The sequence below is a fragment of the Haemaphysalis longicornis genome, unplaced genomic scaffold (assembly GCF_048455015.1).
Source record: "Haemaphysalis longicornis isolate Haplotype H1 unplaced genomic scaffold, Haemaphysalis longicornis Haplotype H1 scaffold_7, whole genome shotgun sequence".
NCBI classification, from domain to species: domain Eukaryota; kingdom Metazoa; phylum Arthropoda; class Arachnida; order Ixodida; family Ixodidae; genus Haemaphysalis; species Haemaphysalis longicornis.
Window position 1 is genome coordinate 151914085 of NW_027526422.1, and position 17113 is coordinate 151931197.

Sequence of the window (17113 nt, forward strand, 5' to 3'; positions counted from 1 at the left end):
GCCGCCGGCTTGGTGCGAAACTTCGGGCAGACAGCGCTACGTGCGGTAGCACAAAATTTGTTCTCTATGGGCCCTATTCTCGACTGCACAAATTGCCGGCAATTCAGGCAATTTTCCGAAAGTCTTTTCTTATTGGCTTTCAATTTGGGTCACGTGCTTCCGGTTGACAAAGTGGTTGTGTGTGCTGTCGTCATTTTGACGTTTCATGTCGTCTACGGACACCAGTTCTAAAGTTTGCCTTATTTCTCGTTACTAAAGGCGCATAATTCTTGGCCGGCAATGAGAAACCAGAATAAATGCAGCGGACATGACAACGTAAGCCTGCCTTTGCTATTCAACAACAATACTGCTTTTAATACACACCCCTTCTGTGATTGGCTGAGAAGGCGTGACGTAATTTAAACAGTTGGCGGGAACGATTACGTCATGCATTGGCAACTTCAGCCTGCGTAAAAGTGACGTAACGCTACGTAACAGCTTGAAAATGGCGGCTGTTTTTGTCGCAAAATACAAGCAAAATAGGGCACAATATTGCCCCGGCTTACGGCACCGCGAAATGTGCGGCAATTTGCAGCAGGCGCAGTGTCGCATGCGCGCTGTTTAAAGCCTGTTTCCTACCGAAACAAATTATAGTTTCAACTACTTCCAAGTCAGCGATCATGGAACATACAAAAACATGCAGTATTTTGCTTCTATGTTTGGCAATGAAATAAAAATTATTTGTTTGGCGTAACCGCAACATAAGAGGGCAGTAAAAGCCTCTCCATGACAAAGAGAACCCAATGCATGGCATTTGTCCATACTTGTCCTAGTAAGCTGTTGGGTCACATGGGGCCCTATTCTCGACTGCACAAATTGCCGGCAATTCAGGCAATTTTCCGGAAGTCTTTTCTGATTGGCTTTTAGTTTTGGTCACCTGCTTCCGGTTGACAAAGCGGTTGTGTGTGCTGTCGTCATTTTGACGTTTCATGTCGTCTACGGACACCAGTTCTACAGTTTGCCTTATTTCTCGTTACTAAAGGCGCATAATTCTTGGCCGGCAATGAAAAACCAGACAAAATGCAGCGGACATCACAACGTAAGCCTGTCTTTGCTATTCAACAACAATACTGCTTGTTATACACCCCCCCTCTGTGATTGGCTGAGAAGGCGTGACGTAATTTAAACAGTTGACGGGAACGATTACGTCATGCATTGGCAACTTCAGCCTGCGTAAAAGGGACGTTATGCTACGTAACAGCTTAAACATGGCGGCTGTTTTTGTCGCAAAATACAAGCAAAATAGGGCACAATATTGCCCCGGCTTATGGCGCCGCGAAATGTGCGGCAATTTGCAGCAGGCGCTGTTTCGCATGCGCGCTGTTTAAAGCATGTTTCCTACCGAAACAAATTATAGTTTCAACTGCTTCCAAGTCACCGATCATGGAACATACAAATAACGTGCAGTATTTTGCTTTTATGTTTGGCAATGAAATAAAAATTATTTGTTTGGCGTAACCGCAACGTAAGAGGGCAGTACAAGCCTCTCCATGACAAAGAGAACCCAATGCAAGGCATTTGTCCATACTTGTCCTAGTAAGCTGTTGGGTCACATGATCGAACTCAAGAGAAAAATAACAATGAAAAGTGACTATTTAGTTCATTACAGCCATATTACAGCGCTGATTGCAGTCGAGCTTGACGAATGAGTGAATCGGCGACATCGGTGCGCTCCGCGGTTATCAGGCGTAGCGCTTCGCTGCTCTTATGTGTCATAGAAGCGATGGTCGCGGCCGTCTTTTTCTGTGATCACGCCATAAACTTGTAACATAGTAGCAGACGATGGCGTGGCGGCGGTGGCGGCAGGGAAGGTGATAACGCAACAAAGCTTGCATTGAAGCAGAGAGCCCAGCTATGTTAATAAAAGCGATTGAAAGAAATAAATAGATACGGTAAAAAAATTGTGTGATGTTCTTTAGCTCGACATCCGCCTTTCGCTCGCTTTTGGATCAACGTTACTCGATCGCCTTGTGGTGTTGGCGTCAAATTTGACCTCCAGAAGTGTGTTTTTCTTGTCAGCCTCAGCTACCGTCTTAATTTTTATAGTACATGCCAAGTGTTTTTATATCTTTCTTGCGCAATATTTGATGCCTTGGTAGCGATCTTTATGAGTGACTCGTCAAATTACACTGCATGTCGTCATAGCTATAGGTGCAGCACGTCACTGATTGCTTACGTCGTGCTTACGCAAAAAAACATGGGCGAAATGCCGGCAATTTGTGCAGTCAAAAATAGGGCCCTATGACACATATTACTGTAGAGATAAGAGCGGGGGCCCTATTCTCGACTGTACAAATTCCCGGCATTTCGCCCATGTTTTTTTGCGTAAGCACGACGTAAGCAATCAGTGACGTGCTGCACCTATAGCTATAAAGACATGCAGTGTAATTTGACGAGTCACTCATAAAGATCGCTACCAAGGTATCAAATATTGTGCAAGAAAGTTATAAAAACACTTGGCATGTACTATAAAAATTGAGACGGTAGCTGAGGCTGACAAGAAAAACACATTTCTGGAGGTCAAATTTGGCGCCAACACCACAAGGCGATCGAGTAACGTTGATCGAAAAGCGAGCGAAAGGCGGATGTCGAGCTAAAGAACATAACACAATTTTTTTACCGTATCTATTTATTTCTTTCAATCGCTTTTATTAACATAGCTGGGCTCTCTGCTTCAATGCAAGCTTTGTTGCGTTATCACCTTCCCTGCCGCCACCGCCTCCACGCCATCGTCTGCTGCTATGTTACAAGTTTATGGCGTGATCACAGAAAAAGACGGCCGCGACCATCGCTTCTATGACACATAAGAGCAGCGAAGCGCTACGCCTGATAACCGCGGAGCGCACCGATGTCGCCGATTGACTCATTCGTCAAGCTCGACTGCAATCAGCGCTGTAATGAACTAAATAGTCACTTTTCATTGTTATTTTTCTCTTGAGTTCGATCATGTGACCCAACAGCTTACTAGGACAAGTATGGACAAATTCCATGCATTGGGTTCTCTTTGTTATGGAGAGGCTTGTACTGCCCTCTTATGTTGCGGTTACGCCAAACAAATAATTTTTATTTCATTGCCAAACATAAAAGCAAAATACTGCATGTTATTTGTATGTTCCACGGTCGCTGACTTGGAAGTAGTTGAAACTATAATTTGTTTCGGTAGGAAACAGGCTTTAAACAGCGCGCATGCGAAACTGCGCCTGCTGCAAATTGCCGCACATTTCGCGGTGCCGTAAGCCGGGGCAATAGTTTGCCCTCTTTTGCTTGTATTTTGCGACAAAAACAGACGCCATTTTCAAGCTGTTACGTAGCATTACGTCACTTTTACGCAGGCTGAAGTTGCCAATGCATGACGTAATCGTTCCCGCCAAGTGTTTAAATTACGTCAGGCCTTCTCAGCCAATCACAGAGGGGGTGTGTATTACAAGCAGTATTGTTTTTGAATAGCAAATACAGGCTTACGTTGTCATGTCCACTGCATTTAGTCTGGTTTTTCATTGCCGGCCAAGAATTATGCGCCTTTAGCAACGAGAAATAAGTCAAACTTTAGAACTGGTGTCCGCAGACGAAATGAAACGTGAAAATGACAGCACACACAACCGCTTTGTCAACCGGAAGCACATGACCAAAATTGAAAGCCAATCAGAAAAGACTTACGGAAAATTGCCTGCACTGCCGGCAATTTGTGCAGTCGAGAATAGGGCCCCGGGACCATGGAAGGCCGACGCGCTACTTATTGCTATGATGTATACAAGGAGATAACGAACATGTGATTTCGACCACGGCTGGTCTGGACGCGTTCGCAAGCTGTGCGCTGGCTCCACGCCTTTACGGCCTGCGCAGCCGCCGCGATTACAAGAAAGCTGTTTCCTACAGTAAGGGCAGCCGTCCCTTCGTAGCGTGGACGTGCGCTCGCATCAAGACGCCCTAAACCTTCACAGCGCCTTGCACTGCGAACGTATTGTTCCTAGTGATTGCTTTTTAGGTGCGGAGTAGCTTAGGACCGCACAATGTCCGTCCGCGTCCGTGCGCATAGCCTTTACATACTCAAAAAAACACACAGGCACCGGCAGGATTCGAGCCTGTGCGTGGTAGACCAGACAGAGTTAGTGTCAGTCGTCTTACCCATTGGGCTACGGCTTTTTTTTTTTAATTTATTGCCTGTTACAAAGTACAATATTCAATACAAACACTTCAGCCTATATTTGGCTGATCATTGACATCAAAACTTTTTCACACAAACAAGAGCATCAAGAATTTCCGTCCACTCAGGCGGCTCAGCCTGGGTCACAAAAATATCGCGAATATACGCAATGTTCTCAATGGAGTTTTCGCGCACAGGGCGAGCGTTCACATCTGGGTTGTTCACAGCTATCCTTGTCTTCCACAGGCTGTGCAGTCCCAGCAGCATAAACATGTCATAAGGTACGCCATTTTCATTTTCTATAGGAAGGTACCGTATACCATGTGGAGTTATAGGCAACTCCTTTTTAAGTGTCCTTTGTAAGACATCCCAGTGAAATATTGGATCCCAACATTCAATCAATGCATGTTCTATGGTTTCCGGTTTCCGGCACAGTCTACAATTTGTGGTCCACGTAACGAAGAACCCTTTTTCCTCCATCCATGTGCTTACTGTCAAAGTATTTGTGTGCAGTTTAAAGAAAAAGGACTTTACACAAGGCCTTACAGGCATCTTTTTAACTCTCTTAAGGACATCTTGGCCCGTATTGCCTTGGTATAACGACCTGTAAAGAGGCACAGGCATCAACGTATCTACAAGGTCTCTATACAACTTTTTCCGATTTACTGCACTCAGATACTCCATAGAAAAACGGACTGTTAGGAACCGGAAAGCCTCGACAACCTCCCTGAGGTACCCTCTGACGGCCCGACCGCTCTCACCACCTGTCGATACTATAAATTCCGGGAGGTATCTTCGAAGACGCACCTGTACTATTGTGCGCAAAAAAAGCTCCGTCTGGTCTCGCAGAAACATAAAACGTGACACTAGTTGGCGAATGAACAAATGCGACAAGCCCAGGCCCCCACTCTTAACCGAACGAAACAAATTGGTTCGGCTGGTCCTCTCCCAGCTTGATGCCCATATAAACACTGCAAACGCCCTGTGCAGTTTTTGTACATTCACTCGTGTCATACACAGCACTTGAAGCACGTACCAGACTTTAGCGGTCAGAAAAAGGTTACATACTGTAGCCCGCGTGAACACTGATAAGCCTCGACCTTGCCAACCTTCCGTTTTTTCCTTTATCTTCTCTGTTTCTTCCCCCCAGTATTGCGCAGTGTCTACGTAGTGTTCTAGGGGAACCCCTAAATACCGCCCAGGCAAGGCTGTCCACTGTGTATTAGCGAAAAGTTGCGGTGTGTAATCCCAGTTGCCGTGCCAAAACCCAGTACATTTTTCCCAGTCTATTTCACTTCCAGTTTGACGGCAAAAGGAGTCTGCAATACTGACCACTTCTACAACGCTCTCTTTGTCAGTGCAGAAAACTGCGATATCATCCGCGTAGGCCAGAACCTTAACTTGAGCCTGCTCTAGTCGAAACCCGCTTATATTCTCATTTCTTATCAGTCTCAACAGGAAAGGCTCTAAGTACAGGGCAAAAAGCAAGGGGCTCAACGGACACCCTTGCCTTACCGAGGAGCGGACGTTTTGCCTTCGGTAAGGTTTTTATTGACTATAATCCGTGTAACACAATCGGAATAAGCCATCTTAACACCCTGTATTATTGTGGTGCCTAAATTTACAAATTCCAACACAGAAAACAAGATTTCGTGGGAAACAAGATCGAACGCCTTTGCTAAGTCTATTTGGAGCATGGCTACCCGGCTTTCGAAAGCGTCAACACATTCAAGGACACTCCGCGCTACGTGTGTATTTGTAGCAATGGTACGCCCCTTGATTCCGCATGTCTGATGCGGCCCCACTAAGTCCTTGATAACGGTTTGTATTCTTTTCGCTAAGACTTTGGTAAATATTTTGTAATCCACGTTGGTAAGGCTTATCGGGCGATATGACCCCACCCACAACAGCTTATCTGGGTCGTCGGTTTTCGGTATCAAGACCATGTGTGCTACTTGAAAAGACTTCGGTAGTCGCTTCTTTTTCGTATGCTTCCCGGATCACGGCGAACACCATAAGTGCCAATTCTTTTTTAAAGGCTCGATAAAACGCTGCTCCCAGGCCGTCAGGGCCTGGTGACTTTCCCGCCGCTAATTCGTCAATTGCCGCTTCGATTTCCTGCAACGTGATTGGCTCCCCAGTAAAAAAAAAACAATTGCAACCAATTAGGTTTTTCAACTGGCGTAATTGTGTTCAGTTGTTTCCAACTGTCACGAGGGGAAGGCCAATTGCTAGCAATTGCAAATTTTTATTCCAACAGGCTTAACCAATTGTGATCGAATGAGCACCACTTGCAGGCAACTGGATTCGTGATCACAATTGTGGTGCCCAACTGTGACCAAAGTGAGATCCATTAGCTAAAAACGGGAATTTCACATTTCAGTTTGGGCATCTAGTTGTGAACACGAGCACTTTTTCAAATGAAATTGTATGTTTTGTTCTAACTGTGGTGAAGTGTGCCTCAATTGGAAGGAATTGTTTTTTTTTGTTCCAACTGGAGTACCCAATTTCGACCACCTGGGGATCTTTAACATGCACCAAAATCTTGACACAGGTTTTCCGCTTTCCACCATTCATCTACCAATTGAAATTGCCACATAGCACAAGCATTACATATTTTTATACATTTGCAACTGGAAGTGTGTGCAATCACTTTTTAATTATGATAATGGCTTGGCGGCTGCCCCTTGTAATGGGGGGACACTCCTAGATGGACATACTCACCTGGGCATCCTAGCATCAAGAATTTAGTTTGTCATCCCCCTGCCCACACTAATAAGCGTGTCTTCACCATTCCTCCATGCTATTTAAATGTTGCCAAGTGAATGTTTCGTAAATGCAAATACAAGTCTGACCTAATGCACAGTGTTGAATGCTTCATATTTATTGCATAATAGTATCAACAGCAGCAATTTGTTTCCAGAACATGGCTTTAGAGAACAGCAACTGTTGCAGCAATTATATTTATTATTTGACTTGTGTAAAAACCAATATTCCGCATGCAGACTCTTTACAACGGTTGAAGACTATTTACACACTTATTTCCTAGTAAATGCCACATATCAGTTTTTGAAGGGACACATGTAGAGATGCTCCTAGGGAATGAATGAGGGTCCAACAGCGTAGGTTCACAACTGGTAGTAAAAAATGTATTTCTAGAAACTGACACTCATTCACACATACTGAGTTACAAGATATACACGCACAACAAATTATGATTTTGTACACAAGCACAAATGTAGGAAGGTTCTTCACATCGCGTGCAGCATGCAAACACAATTCGTATGCCACTGGCAGAATAATTTAATGTATATGAAGCATATATATACACAACACATGGACATGACAACTAATTCAACCAAAGTTGAAAAAAAATGTATATAAAGCATAATATATACAAACATTACAGCCAAGTAGTTCCACAAAAGTTTAAACAATACGACCACAAATGTTTGAAGAAAATGTACACAAGGCATAATACAGTTTAACCTCGATATAACGAAACCCGATTTAACGAAATTCGTGACATAACGAATTTTTTCAAATTTTTAACAAACAATTTTCGAAATGCATGTATTTTAATCTCGATTTTACGAAGTAATTTCATGTGCCACTTCCAATTTAACGAAGGCGCACCAAGAAACGAATAACGAGATTCCGGTTGAGGCACGTTTTAATTTGCCTCTGCCACCTTGGATTTCAGTCAAGTACTCGCTATAACACTTGAAAGGCTAAAACAAAAAGAAAAACTCTGAAAGCTACGAATGATAACAATTAAAAGTGATAAAATTGGCTGACCGCGAGCAGCCATAGACGGCTGAATACCGCGTCCGCCATTTTGACGTTTCCAACAATTACAACAGTTAAGACAGTCCACACTAGACTAAAGACGTTTTCCTCTGCACAACACCAGTGTGCACATTCATTCAAAAATACATCTTTACATCGTGAAGCAGCTTGGTACAGGAGACACATACCTTTTTTACCAACCTTCATGTACACGCAAACCGTCAAAATGTCTGAAGGCGGCAGAACTCTCACAGTTTTTGCTTCTCGCACAACCTTCAGCAGGTGTTTCATCCTCACAGAAGCATACTTCACAGGCATGCACTGCAGACGCTTCACTATAATATGCGCTGTTGCATTGTTTGAGCAGACTATATTCTCTATGACTGCATAAGAATGATCATGCAGTTGAACTACTGAACTATTAGTAGTTTTTCCTTCAGCATATTTGCTGCTGGTTAAAACAACCTTTCCGTTTAGCATGCGAGCATACTGCACACAATTGAGAAGCTGTTCATCACAGCTGCTTGGCAGTGCGTACGGAACCCCACGGCCGAAGAAACGGATGCCACCTGATACTTGCAGTGTTTTTTGAGTGATGCGAGTGTCTAGCGAAGCACAAAACTGTAGAACTTTTGGCTGGTCAGCTAGCTCTAAAAGCTCCTCAGTCACTCCTTCCATCTGTATAACTCTACAGATTTGGTGAGGGATCCCATTTGCAGCTTTGACGGCATCTTTCAAGCCGCCATTCCCTGCTTCAAAAGGGAAGGCCGAGTGTGCCCAAAGTGGCCCCCACTGACGCACGCTCTTAAGAAGGTGGGTCAGCTGATGCATGTTATATGTCATGCACCTTTTCTTGTACAACAACTGAGCACGTACATGAAAATCTAGCAGTAGTTCTTCTGCCCGGGCAATGCCTGCGACTGTCAAAGTCCGTCCCAACATTATGTGCAGTGCCTCAACAAGGCAAGCCCAATGCTCAATTTTGGACCTGTCTAGGATCCCCTCAAGCACTGGTACACTGTAGTACAGCAGCCAATTTTCCCACTCTTTGGCCTTCCACCATTTCCGTTCTTTGGCGGGCCTAGGCATTCGCTTTACTTCTCGTGGTGGTGAAATTCCCACTAGCCTTCCACTGATCAATGCCTCCCGCTTAGTGAGAGATTTGCAACTGGGGTCACTCAGCCAGATTTCTAGAAACTGCCTTGCCACTCCAAGTAGAACACAATGCATGTAGTCGGGGACGAAGCCCCAGACTATGTGAAATTGCTGCAAGTTTACTAGAGGTGAGGCAGTCGCTACACCATTCACTGGCTCATTCGTTGTCACAGCAGCCTCCATATCTAAAATCATCTGCTCTTCAGTCCTTTCCATGGGCTCCTCCAACTGCACCAAGTATTTCATAGACTTCGCAACCCTCTTTCCTACTTGAAGGCACCAATTGCAGCCTTGGTAGCTGTTAAACTGTTTAGTGCCTTGCATAGGCGCTCTGGCTACTGAATCAACTGCGCAACATATGCAGAACGCTTTGAAGTTTCTTTGTGCCCCTTCGTGCTCAAGCATGAAGCCTTTCTCGGACAAGTCATTCATAGCATTAACAAATGCTCCCTGAAAAAGAGCCATGTCTGGTTTTTTTTCCAAACCAGAGCGCAGCTAGGACAAGCTTTTTCCCTCTCTCTGCAGCAGGAACCTCATTTACTTGAAGCTGTATAGGCCAGATTCCTGTACCACTTGATCGAAAGAGCGGAGTGCCATCAGCATTCAGAGTAAAGCTTATTCTATGCCCGACTTCTGCTGTTGATGCAACAAACTTTCTGTACAGTTCACCGTCACAGATGTCTGACAGACCGTTGTTTTGGTTGAGGGGCTTCGTAGCATCAAGAATGTTACACCCTTTCAATACTTTCTGAAGTTGCGACGGTACATCTAGCAAAACAAAAAATGAAGAGTCCCCTATTGAGGAAGCATTGAGTGCACGATGACACTTTGAACACTCAACAGAGCTGCCTTGTTTCAGCTGAATGACTGTGGTGTGACAAGCTGGACAGTAAAAATGAAAAATCATTGTTGTGCCACCACCTTCAAGTACCTTACCAAGCATGTACTTGGAGTGGGGGAGAACTGGACTGCTAAAAAACAAGTTAATCATTTCCATTAGGCTCGTAAGAGCTGTCAAAGACAATTTGTTTTTTAGAGCATGTTTTAGAACCATGAGCAACATGTCACCTTTTGAGACAACTACCTTTTCTGTGATAATGTTATCGAAAAGTTCACCAAGCCTTGACTCCATGCGAGAAGAATCTGGTGTGACAGTGGCATGAGGTTGGGATGGCACATCATCTCGGTCTGTTGCCGCTGTAGTCAAATGGCTCGGTTCAGTGGGGTGGTGAGGCACTTGTTCACATCCAGTCACTGGCTGGTCATTCAAAATGCCCTGTGGATAAAAATTTACATATCAGATTTGGTTTCACTAAGCAACTAGTTCCTACTGCAAGCAACACAAGTAGTGGTGAATGCGCTCACCACTACAGTTACTGGGTGCCACTTACCACTAAACTTGCCTATCCTCCAATAAGAGAAATTCAATTAGATCGAGGCAATCGTTACACAACACTTCAGAGATTATCAGCCATGAAAGGGTTATGAATAGTACTGGAAATCACTTTAACCAATCTATCATTGAAATGCGCCAAGCTAGCAAATGTAGACGCTAGTAGCGATATTTATGGAGATTACAACTGGAACAGTGCGGTCATCGTATGATATAAAACCTCGAATTATTTACGGATACTTTTGAAGTTGTGTAATATGTCCTTACACTTGAAGTCTCCGGCACAGCAACTGCCTCAACATTCTCCCGCACATTCGCGTCTTCAGCACGAGCGTCATTCTCATCACTTCCACTTCCATCCCTGTGGGCCACGGCAGGCGAGTGTTTCTCCCGCACATTCGCGTCTTCAGCACGAGCGTCATTCTCATCACTTCCATCGCTGTGGGCTACGGCAGGCGAGTGTTCCTGCAGAAAATAGCCGCAGTCACCATCAAGAAAGGGCGCCGACACGTGGTGTAGTCAGCGCGCCGTGTCACGTACGAAGCAGTTACACGGGCGAGAGTACGAACCGCACACAAGGCACATTTCTGATTACAGCCAAATCATCATCAACTGACACGCTTGTTTTCTTTGCACCGACTTTACATACTCCCGACCGTGTCCGCATCGCTCCCTGACACGGCGCGCGGATCGGCTCACAAAGCGACGCTTTCGTAATCATTGTGAATTACTGAACACTACAGCATAAAAGCTTTGAGATGAAATAACTTACAGCATTGCAGAGTCTCCGTCGTTCAGATGAGAGTGTTTGCTTCGGCACGCGGAATGAATTACCTGGATTTAGGTACGCTTTGTACTTTCCGCGTTTTCTTCTTTTTTTTTCCCATCCATGACAGTTTAAGCAAGCGTGGGCCCACAGCAAGAGTGCGCACCTATAACCAACTGCGCAAACAATTAAGCCACAACTCTGACGGGGAAGTAAGCACGGAAGGAAGCTCGACCAGCTCGACCGTAATCACATGCCTCGATCCAAACAGACGCCATTTTGTTTATTTTTTTTTCTGTGACCAGTGGTTCGCCGATGCTGCGTATTTAGTATGTATGCCAGAAACATTATTATCAACTTTCAATATGCTCTATTCACTTCGCAAAACCTAAAACAAATAAAGTACAAAAAATTAAATTTAATGTAAGTTTTAGTAAGAACGATCACTTGCTCACTTCATTTTCAGCCCGAAACAGCGCACTGGTGCGACTGGGAGGCAACAATGGGAACTGAAATGGTCGCATCAACATGGCTTCCTCCGTGTATATAAACACGCGAAGCATGCCAAGGAATTTTATACTCGGCAGACTGTTCGGAAGCTACGTTTCCGTGAAGGCACCATGATCACGCACGCCTATGTTAGATATGAGGACGACAAGCGTTTCGCGATTGTAGAGGTGGACGACATCAAGGGATTTAACCCGGAAGATGACTTTGAAGGCACCTTCTACAATACAAAATGGACCGACGACTCCGGCGCATCAGACTACTACCGGTCGAGGATTCTTCTGGTAGCGGGTGAGTGGGTGCTGTTAAAGTGTTACTCCTTATTTGCTATCCCTATCGTCAGTACGGCATTCAAAGTTCACTTCTAGATGCTGGCCACGTGCTGCATGCTTTCTGCACTGAGCGGCATGTATGAACTGCGCTGCTTGCTCTTTGTGCATTGTGTGCCCATGCGCAGATGTAAAAGAAGGGTTCGCAGTTTTCTAAGAGATACAATCGCTGAAGTGCAGCCGGTGAACGAGGGTTATTTGAGCAGCGTAACAAAATATCAGTGATCTTTGTTGCGCAGATTTTCGGACTGCATGATTAATCGGCCATCACCGGCCTAGCAAGTCTGTAAACGCATATACATTTCGCTACACACTGTCGTGTATTACTGAAGTGCAGCCGGTGAACGAGGGTTATTTGAGCAGCGTAACAAAATATCAGTGATCTTTGTTGCGCAGATTTTCGGACTGCATGATTAATCGGCTATCACCGTCCTACCAAGTCTGTAAACGCATATACATTTCGCTACACACTGTCGTGTGAATTGAATAGCCTTTGCGATTGTGAACTCATGTGAAATCGGGAGCGTAGTCACTTTTACTTTCCTGTAAGCGACTGGGCTTTGCTCCAGGCTTTCTGAACTAGGGAACGTGCATAGAGTCGCTTTTTTTTCTGGCTTTACTTCTACTTCGCTCTAAGGACATATTTGCTTTCAGTGATGTTCTCCAGCATCCGATGACCATTTTATGCGTGTTACTCATGCCTTTCCAGATTCGGAAGCACGCTTAAAAGCAAAAATTGCAGGCAGACGCGTGCGCGTCAGACGCCTCCCCTCAAGCGATAGTGACTCGGATGACGAGATAGTTGAGGTACGTATTTTGTGTATAGACTTTCTTCATTGCTGTGAATAATGCAGCCATTATAGAAGATGCATGTATTTTCGCAGGGACCAAAAAGAAAAAAAGAATCGCCTCGCGAGGACTTACTCGACATCCTGGCCAAAAAAAGAAGGGCTCTTGGCCTGAACAACAGGCCCAAAAACACAGCCTCTCACGACGAATTGGCGAAAGCCAAAGATGAATTGGCGAAAGCCAAAGAGGAGTGCGCCCAGCTCCATCAGCTAGTGGCCAAGCAAGCCCAGGAGTTGGAAGACATGGAAGGTTTAAAAGCTCAAATCCTCCACCTCCGCGGGACATTGGCGACAGAAGGCCAAGAATTAGATGAGCTTCGGCGGCTGAACAGACGCATTCAGTGGCGGCTTGTTGGGGGCGATGATACAGGTATGTACTACTCTGTGCACCTACTACACAAGTGAAAAAGGTGCATGTCATTCTTCTCAAGAACTGTATAAACAATTTCTGGCTCGAGGTTTTTTCTCGAACCATTTTTTTTACCCATTTATGCTGCAAATTCTTCACATTCGTGTAAAATTCCGTTTTTTCTCAGATGGACCTTCCACAACACGAAGGCCACCACAACCCGCAAGCCCGCTTCCCCAGCCTGCCGACGCGCTCCTGGAACCTGGCCCGCTGCCTCAGCCTGCCGACGCACTCCCGGAACCTGCTGACCCATTCCCTCAACCTGCAGGCCAGCTGCTACCAATTCTGCCAACTGCTCCAGAAAGAAAGGCAAGTTTGTTAATGCTTTGTACAGAGTACAACTAGATCTACGGGGAAATTTGCCTGACCCTGTTGGGTATTCTGGACATGCATTTTCTTAAGTGTGAAATAGAGCAGGGAATTTGTGCTATGTGCAACTGACAGTGAACTTGCTCTACTTTAAATGTGTTCATACACTCAGTAGTACCGGGAATAGTTTCTGCTTGCGTTATGTCATGAGCACAATTGACACACATGGTGCACAAGTAACTGCCCAGGAATATGAGTGTTTAAGAAATGTATTCTTTACTAGTTGTGTGTCTTTGTACATGTTAGTATTTCATTTCGTTCAGCAATAGTCTGAAGGCACGTGCTGGAATTCCACTTGTTTTCTAGTTGTTTCATCTGGCTTGCTTTTCACCCAGGTGGACATTGGCAAAGGCCTGCTCGTTCCATGTGGGGCTTGGCAGCGGATTCAAACAAGGGAAAAGGATTCCCTCTTCGTCAAGGACCTCCTGGTGACGGTCTGGGATCCAGCGGTACTGAAGAGTCGATCTCTGAACGGTATTAACCCATACCCATTATTGTTTTTATCGCGATTCTCCACTTCCAATTTCTGTTCCACATAAACATTCCTCCCTTGCAGGCAGACCTTGCCCCCGCTTCCCAGACCGTCCCAAAAAACAGGCCTTGACACCGTGGAAGCTGGCCGTGATTCGAGGTAACTATCATTACAACTTCCTTCAAGCTGCTTTTGGGCGAACTTTCTTGAGTATTTCTGTTGTCCGCACCTTGTGGCGAGCAAGCAGGATTTTGAAGAGACTGGTGGAAATTTGCAGTGCGTTTAAAGCTGCCTTGTTATAGTTGTATGGAACCATTCTTGACTTGTGCATTTTTTTTTGTCTTTCACTTCTATAGACTGCTACAAGCAGCGGCTCCAACAGAGAGGTGTCCCCCCTGAGGTGATGCCTGCAATGCTTAAACAAGTGAACCACTTCCTCGTGGAGAAGATCGCAGATGTTGAGAGGACTGCCAGGAAGTAAGTCTCTGGTTTCTCGTGATGTTTTTCTTAATTTTGGTTAGTTCGGAGCCGTGAGGTGCATACAGCTGTAGCTGACAAAATGTACTAAACCTTGCAACGAAACTAGTGCACAGTTGGGCATTGATGCCTTTTGAAAGGATGCAGGCAGCTGAAACATTTGGGACGGTTGCTTAAAACTTGAATTTATACTTGTACCTCAATATTGCTAGGTACATTGAAAGCTCCTTACCTCCTCGCATCCAGTAGTAAGGGGCCAGCATCCAGTAGCAAGGGGCCCGCAAAGGTGCCACAAGTCCTACCAAAAGTGCCACAAGTCCTACCAGGATTTTTTTGAAATTTTTTTCCGTGCCCTTGGTCTTCTGGTTCTTGGCGGCTGTTCTCTTTTCTAGCAACACAGGCCTGACCACTTCATACTTCTGCCACTTGCGAGTTTTGGTGGCACAGGGTCTGTCCTGTTCTAGAACACCTCAGCTGAAATTCCGTGGCATGTTGACACCATGGCACGTGGTATATTTTTTCAACTACATCCTTGTAGTAATGTTTGATGGCTGCACCTGCAAGCACCTTCAAGAGGCAAATTGCATACTAGGCATTTTTGTAGCTACTCCTTCAAAAGGCATTGTATCGCACGCAGATCTAGCTGGCTGTTGAAGCACCTGCAGCTCCATTCTGTACTACATTTTCAACACAAATCACTATTCAATATACTTTTGCTGCATTTCTTCTTGTTGTGCAGGCTCGAGATGAAGTGAGGCCAAGCCCCTGTTGGAGCAGCGACCTACCATGTTTCAAGCAACTTGCGTTAAGCTTGCGATGTTGCTTTCCTTTTTTCTTTTCAAGTGAATAAATGTGTGTAAAGGTATGTGCATTGTGTTGCGTTTTTACAGAAGCAGGTGCAGGCAGCTCTTGCCTTCATGCGTACTGGATTGAACTGCTTTACTGCCAGCATATGCCATTTTAGAATTACTTCAGTCGCCACGGTTTACTAGACTATTGGTTTGAACTGGTGATTCCCATTGAACGCAATCTGAAACAATACCTATTGAACACAATTGAAAGACCAACACAATTGGTTCAACTTGTTGGAAAACACAATTGGTTCAACTTGTTGGAAGCAATTGGTTTGGCCCAATAGGTTTCAATGGGTACTAAAACACAACTGGTGTACAGAATTGGTAATTTTACAATTGGTTGCAATTGTTTTTTTTGACTGGGTCCTCTAATCGTGTTCGTACGTCGTCTTCTAATCGCGGCATGTGCGCCAGGAAACAGTTCGCAAAACCAGGCTGTATTAGTCTCTCTCGCCCAAACAATTTACTGTAGTGCTCGACGAATGCACTTTCTATGCTTTCTTTGCCACCTGTAGCTTCGTTTCGGAAGTTTATCTGTTTTATTTCGTTTTTTGTTGCGTATCTCTTTTCATCGCATAAAGCACGCTTGCTAGGTTTCTCCCCAGCCCACAGTTTTTCCGCTCGTGCTCTTATCATTGCCGCCCGGTACTTAACGTCGTCCATTATTTCCAGTTTATTTTTCACACCCCTTATTTCGTCTAACCATTTTCCTGGCTGCTCGTTCTCCAGGCTGATTAGTTCGTCAAGCTGGTTACGTAGTTCATTTTCGGCTTTCCGTTCACTGCGCCGGATACTGCCTCCTCTTTCGATTGCAATAATTTTGACGCGACTTTTAAATTCTTCCCATACGACGCAGTAGCTTTCTGGTACTGCTGACAACGTTTTCGCTATTTCACTTTGTACGCTTTTCACGAACTCGCCATCCTCGAGCAACCGTTCATTAAATTTCCATAGCTCCAAATTGAACTTTGCACTTTCTTTTTTCCTGCCTAACGTAAACAACACAAGGCTGTGGTCCGTAAAAGATACGTGTTTTACGTCATAGCTATTGCATGACGGCACCAGTTCAATGGACACGTATGCTCTATCTAGTCTAGCATTGCTTTCGCGTTGAAAGTGAGTGAATTTACACACAGTTCCGGGTGGGAACACAGAACCCACGTCTTCGATATGACACTCCTGGGTCAGTCGACTAAGCAGGTTGGCACTCCTATCCCGCACAGGCACGTTTGTGGAGCGATCGTGTGCAGAACATACACAGTTGAAATCCCCCAGTATCACAATCAATCGATCACACTTGAGATAACCTTCAAGCTGCTCAAAAAAGTTTGCACGCTCGTTCGAATTGTTTGGAGCATAGACACATATGAACCTCCCACTTAAGCCACTGCACAAAACATCAGCAACAACCAAACGACCACTTTCGCATGCCAACACGACTTCGATTTGCATATCCAAGCTGTTCCTAAACAAAAGGGCGCACCCCCCCGATGTACCAGCCGCGTGACACACACAAACATTGTAACGTCCTGTAAACGGCTGCACCATTCGATCGGCCTGCT

The 17113-nt window shown here is 45.1% G+C and overlaps 1 protein-coding gene and 1 pseudogene across 2 annotated transcripts; one reads left to right on the forward strand and one right to left on the reverse strand.

Moving 5' to 3' along the window:
• Positions 1-8006: 8006 nt before the first annotated feature.
• Positions 8007-11416, reverse strand: LOC144147138 (uncharacterized; annotated as a pseudogene). Its single transcript, XR_013317833.1, has 3 exons — positions 11293-11416; positions 10788-10985; positions 8007-10403 (listed from the first exon to the last, which is right to left on the reverse strand). The product of XR_013317833.1 is annotated as an uncharacterized LOC144147138 (transcript).
• Positions 11417-11756: 340 nt separating this feature from the next.
• On the forward strand, positions 11757-15562 carry LOC144147139 (uncharacterized). The gene is made up of 8 exons (XM_077679211.1): positions 11757-12084; positions 12832-12929; positions 13007-13340; positions 13507-13688; positions 14084-14222; positions 14305-14379; positions 14577-14697; positions 15437-15562. Exons 1-8 carry the CDS (start codon positions 11907-11909, stop codon positions 15450-15452), a joined length of 1143 nt encoding a protein of 380 aa, XP_077535337.1. The 5' UTR covers positions 11757-11906; the 3' UTR covers positions 15453-15562.
• Positions 15563-17113: the final 1551 nt, after the last annotated feature.

Bases quoted from the DNA above. Each gene is read 5' to 3' on its own strand.
- LOC144147139 (XM_077679211.1), top strand. From the start codon at position 11,907: ATGATCACGCACGCCTATGTTAGATATGAGGACGACAAGCGTTTCGCG. The intron at 13,689-14,083 runs GCAAGTTTGTTA...CTTTTCACCCAG, and splicing joins CAACTGCTCCAGAAAGAAAG to GTGGACATTGGCAAAGGCCT. The intron at 14,223-14,304 runs GTATTAACCCAT...CCTCCCTTGCAG, and splicing joins GAAGAGTCGATCTCTGAACG to GCAGACCTTGCCCCCGCTTC.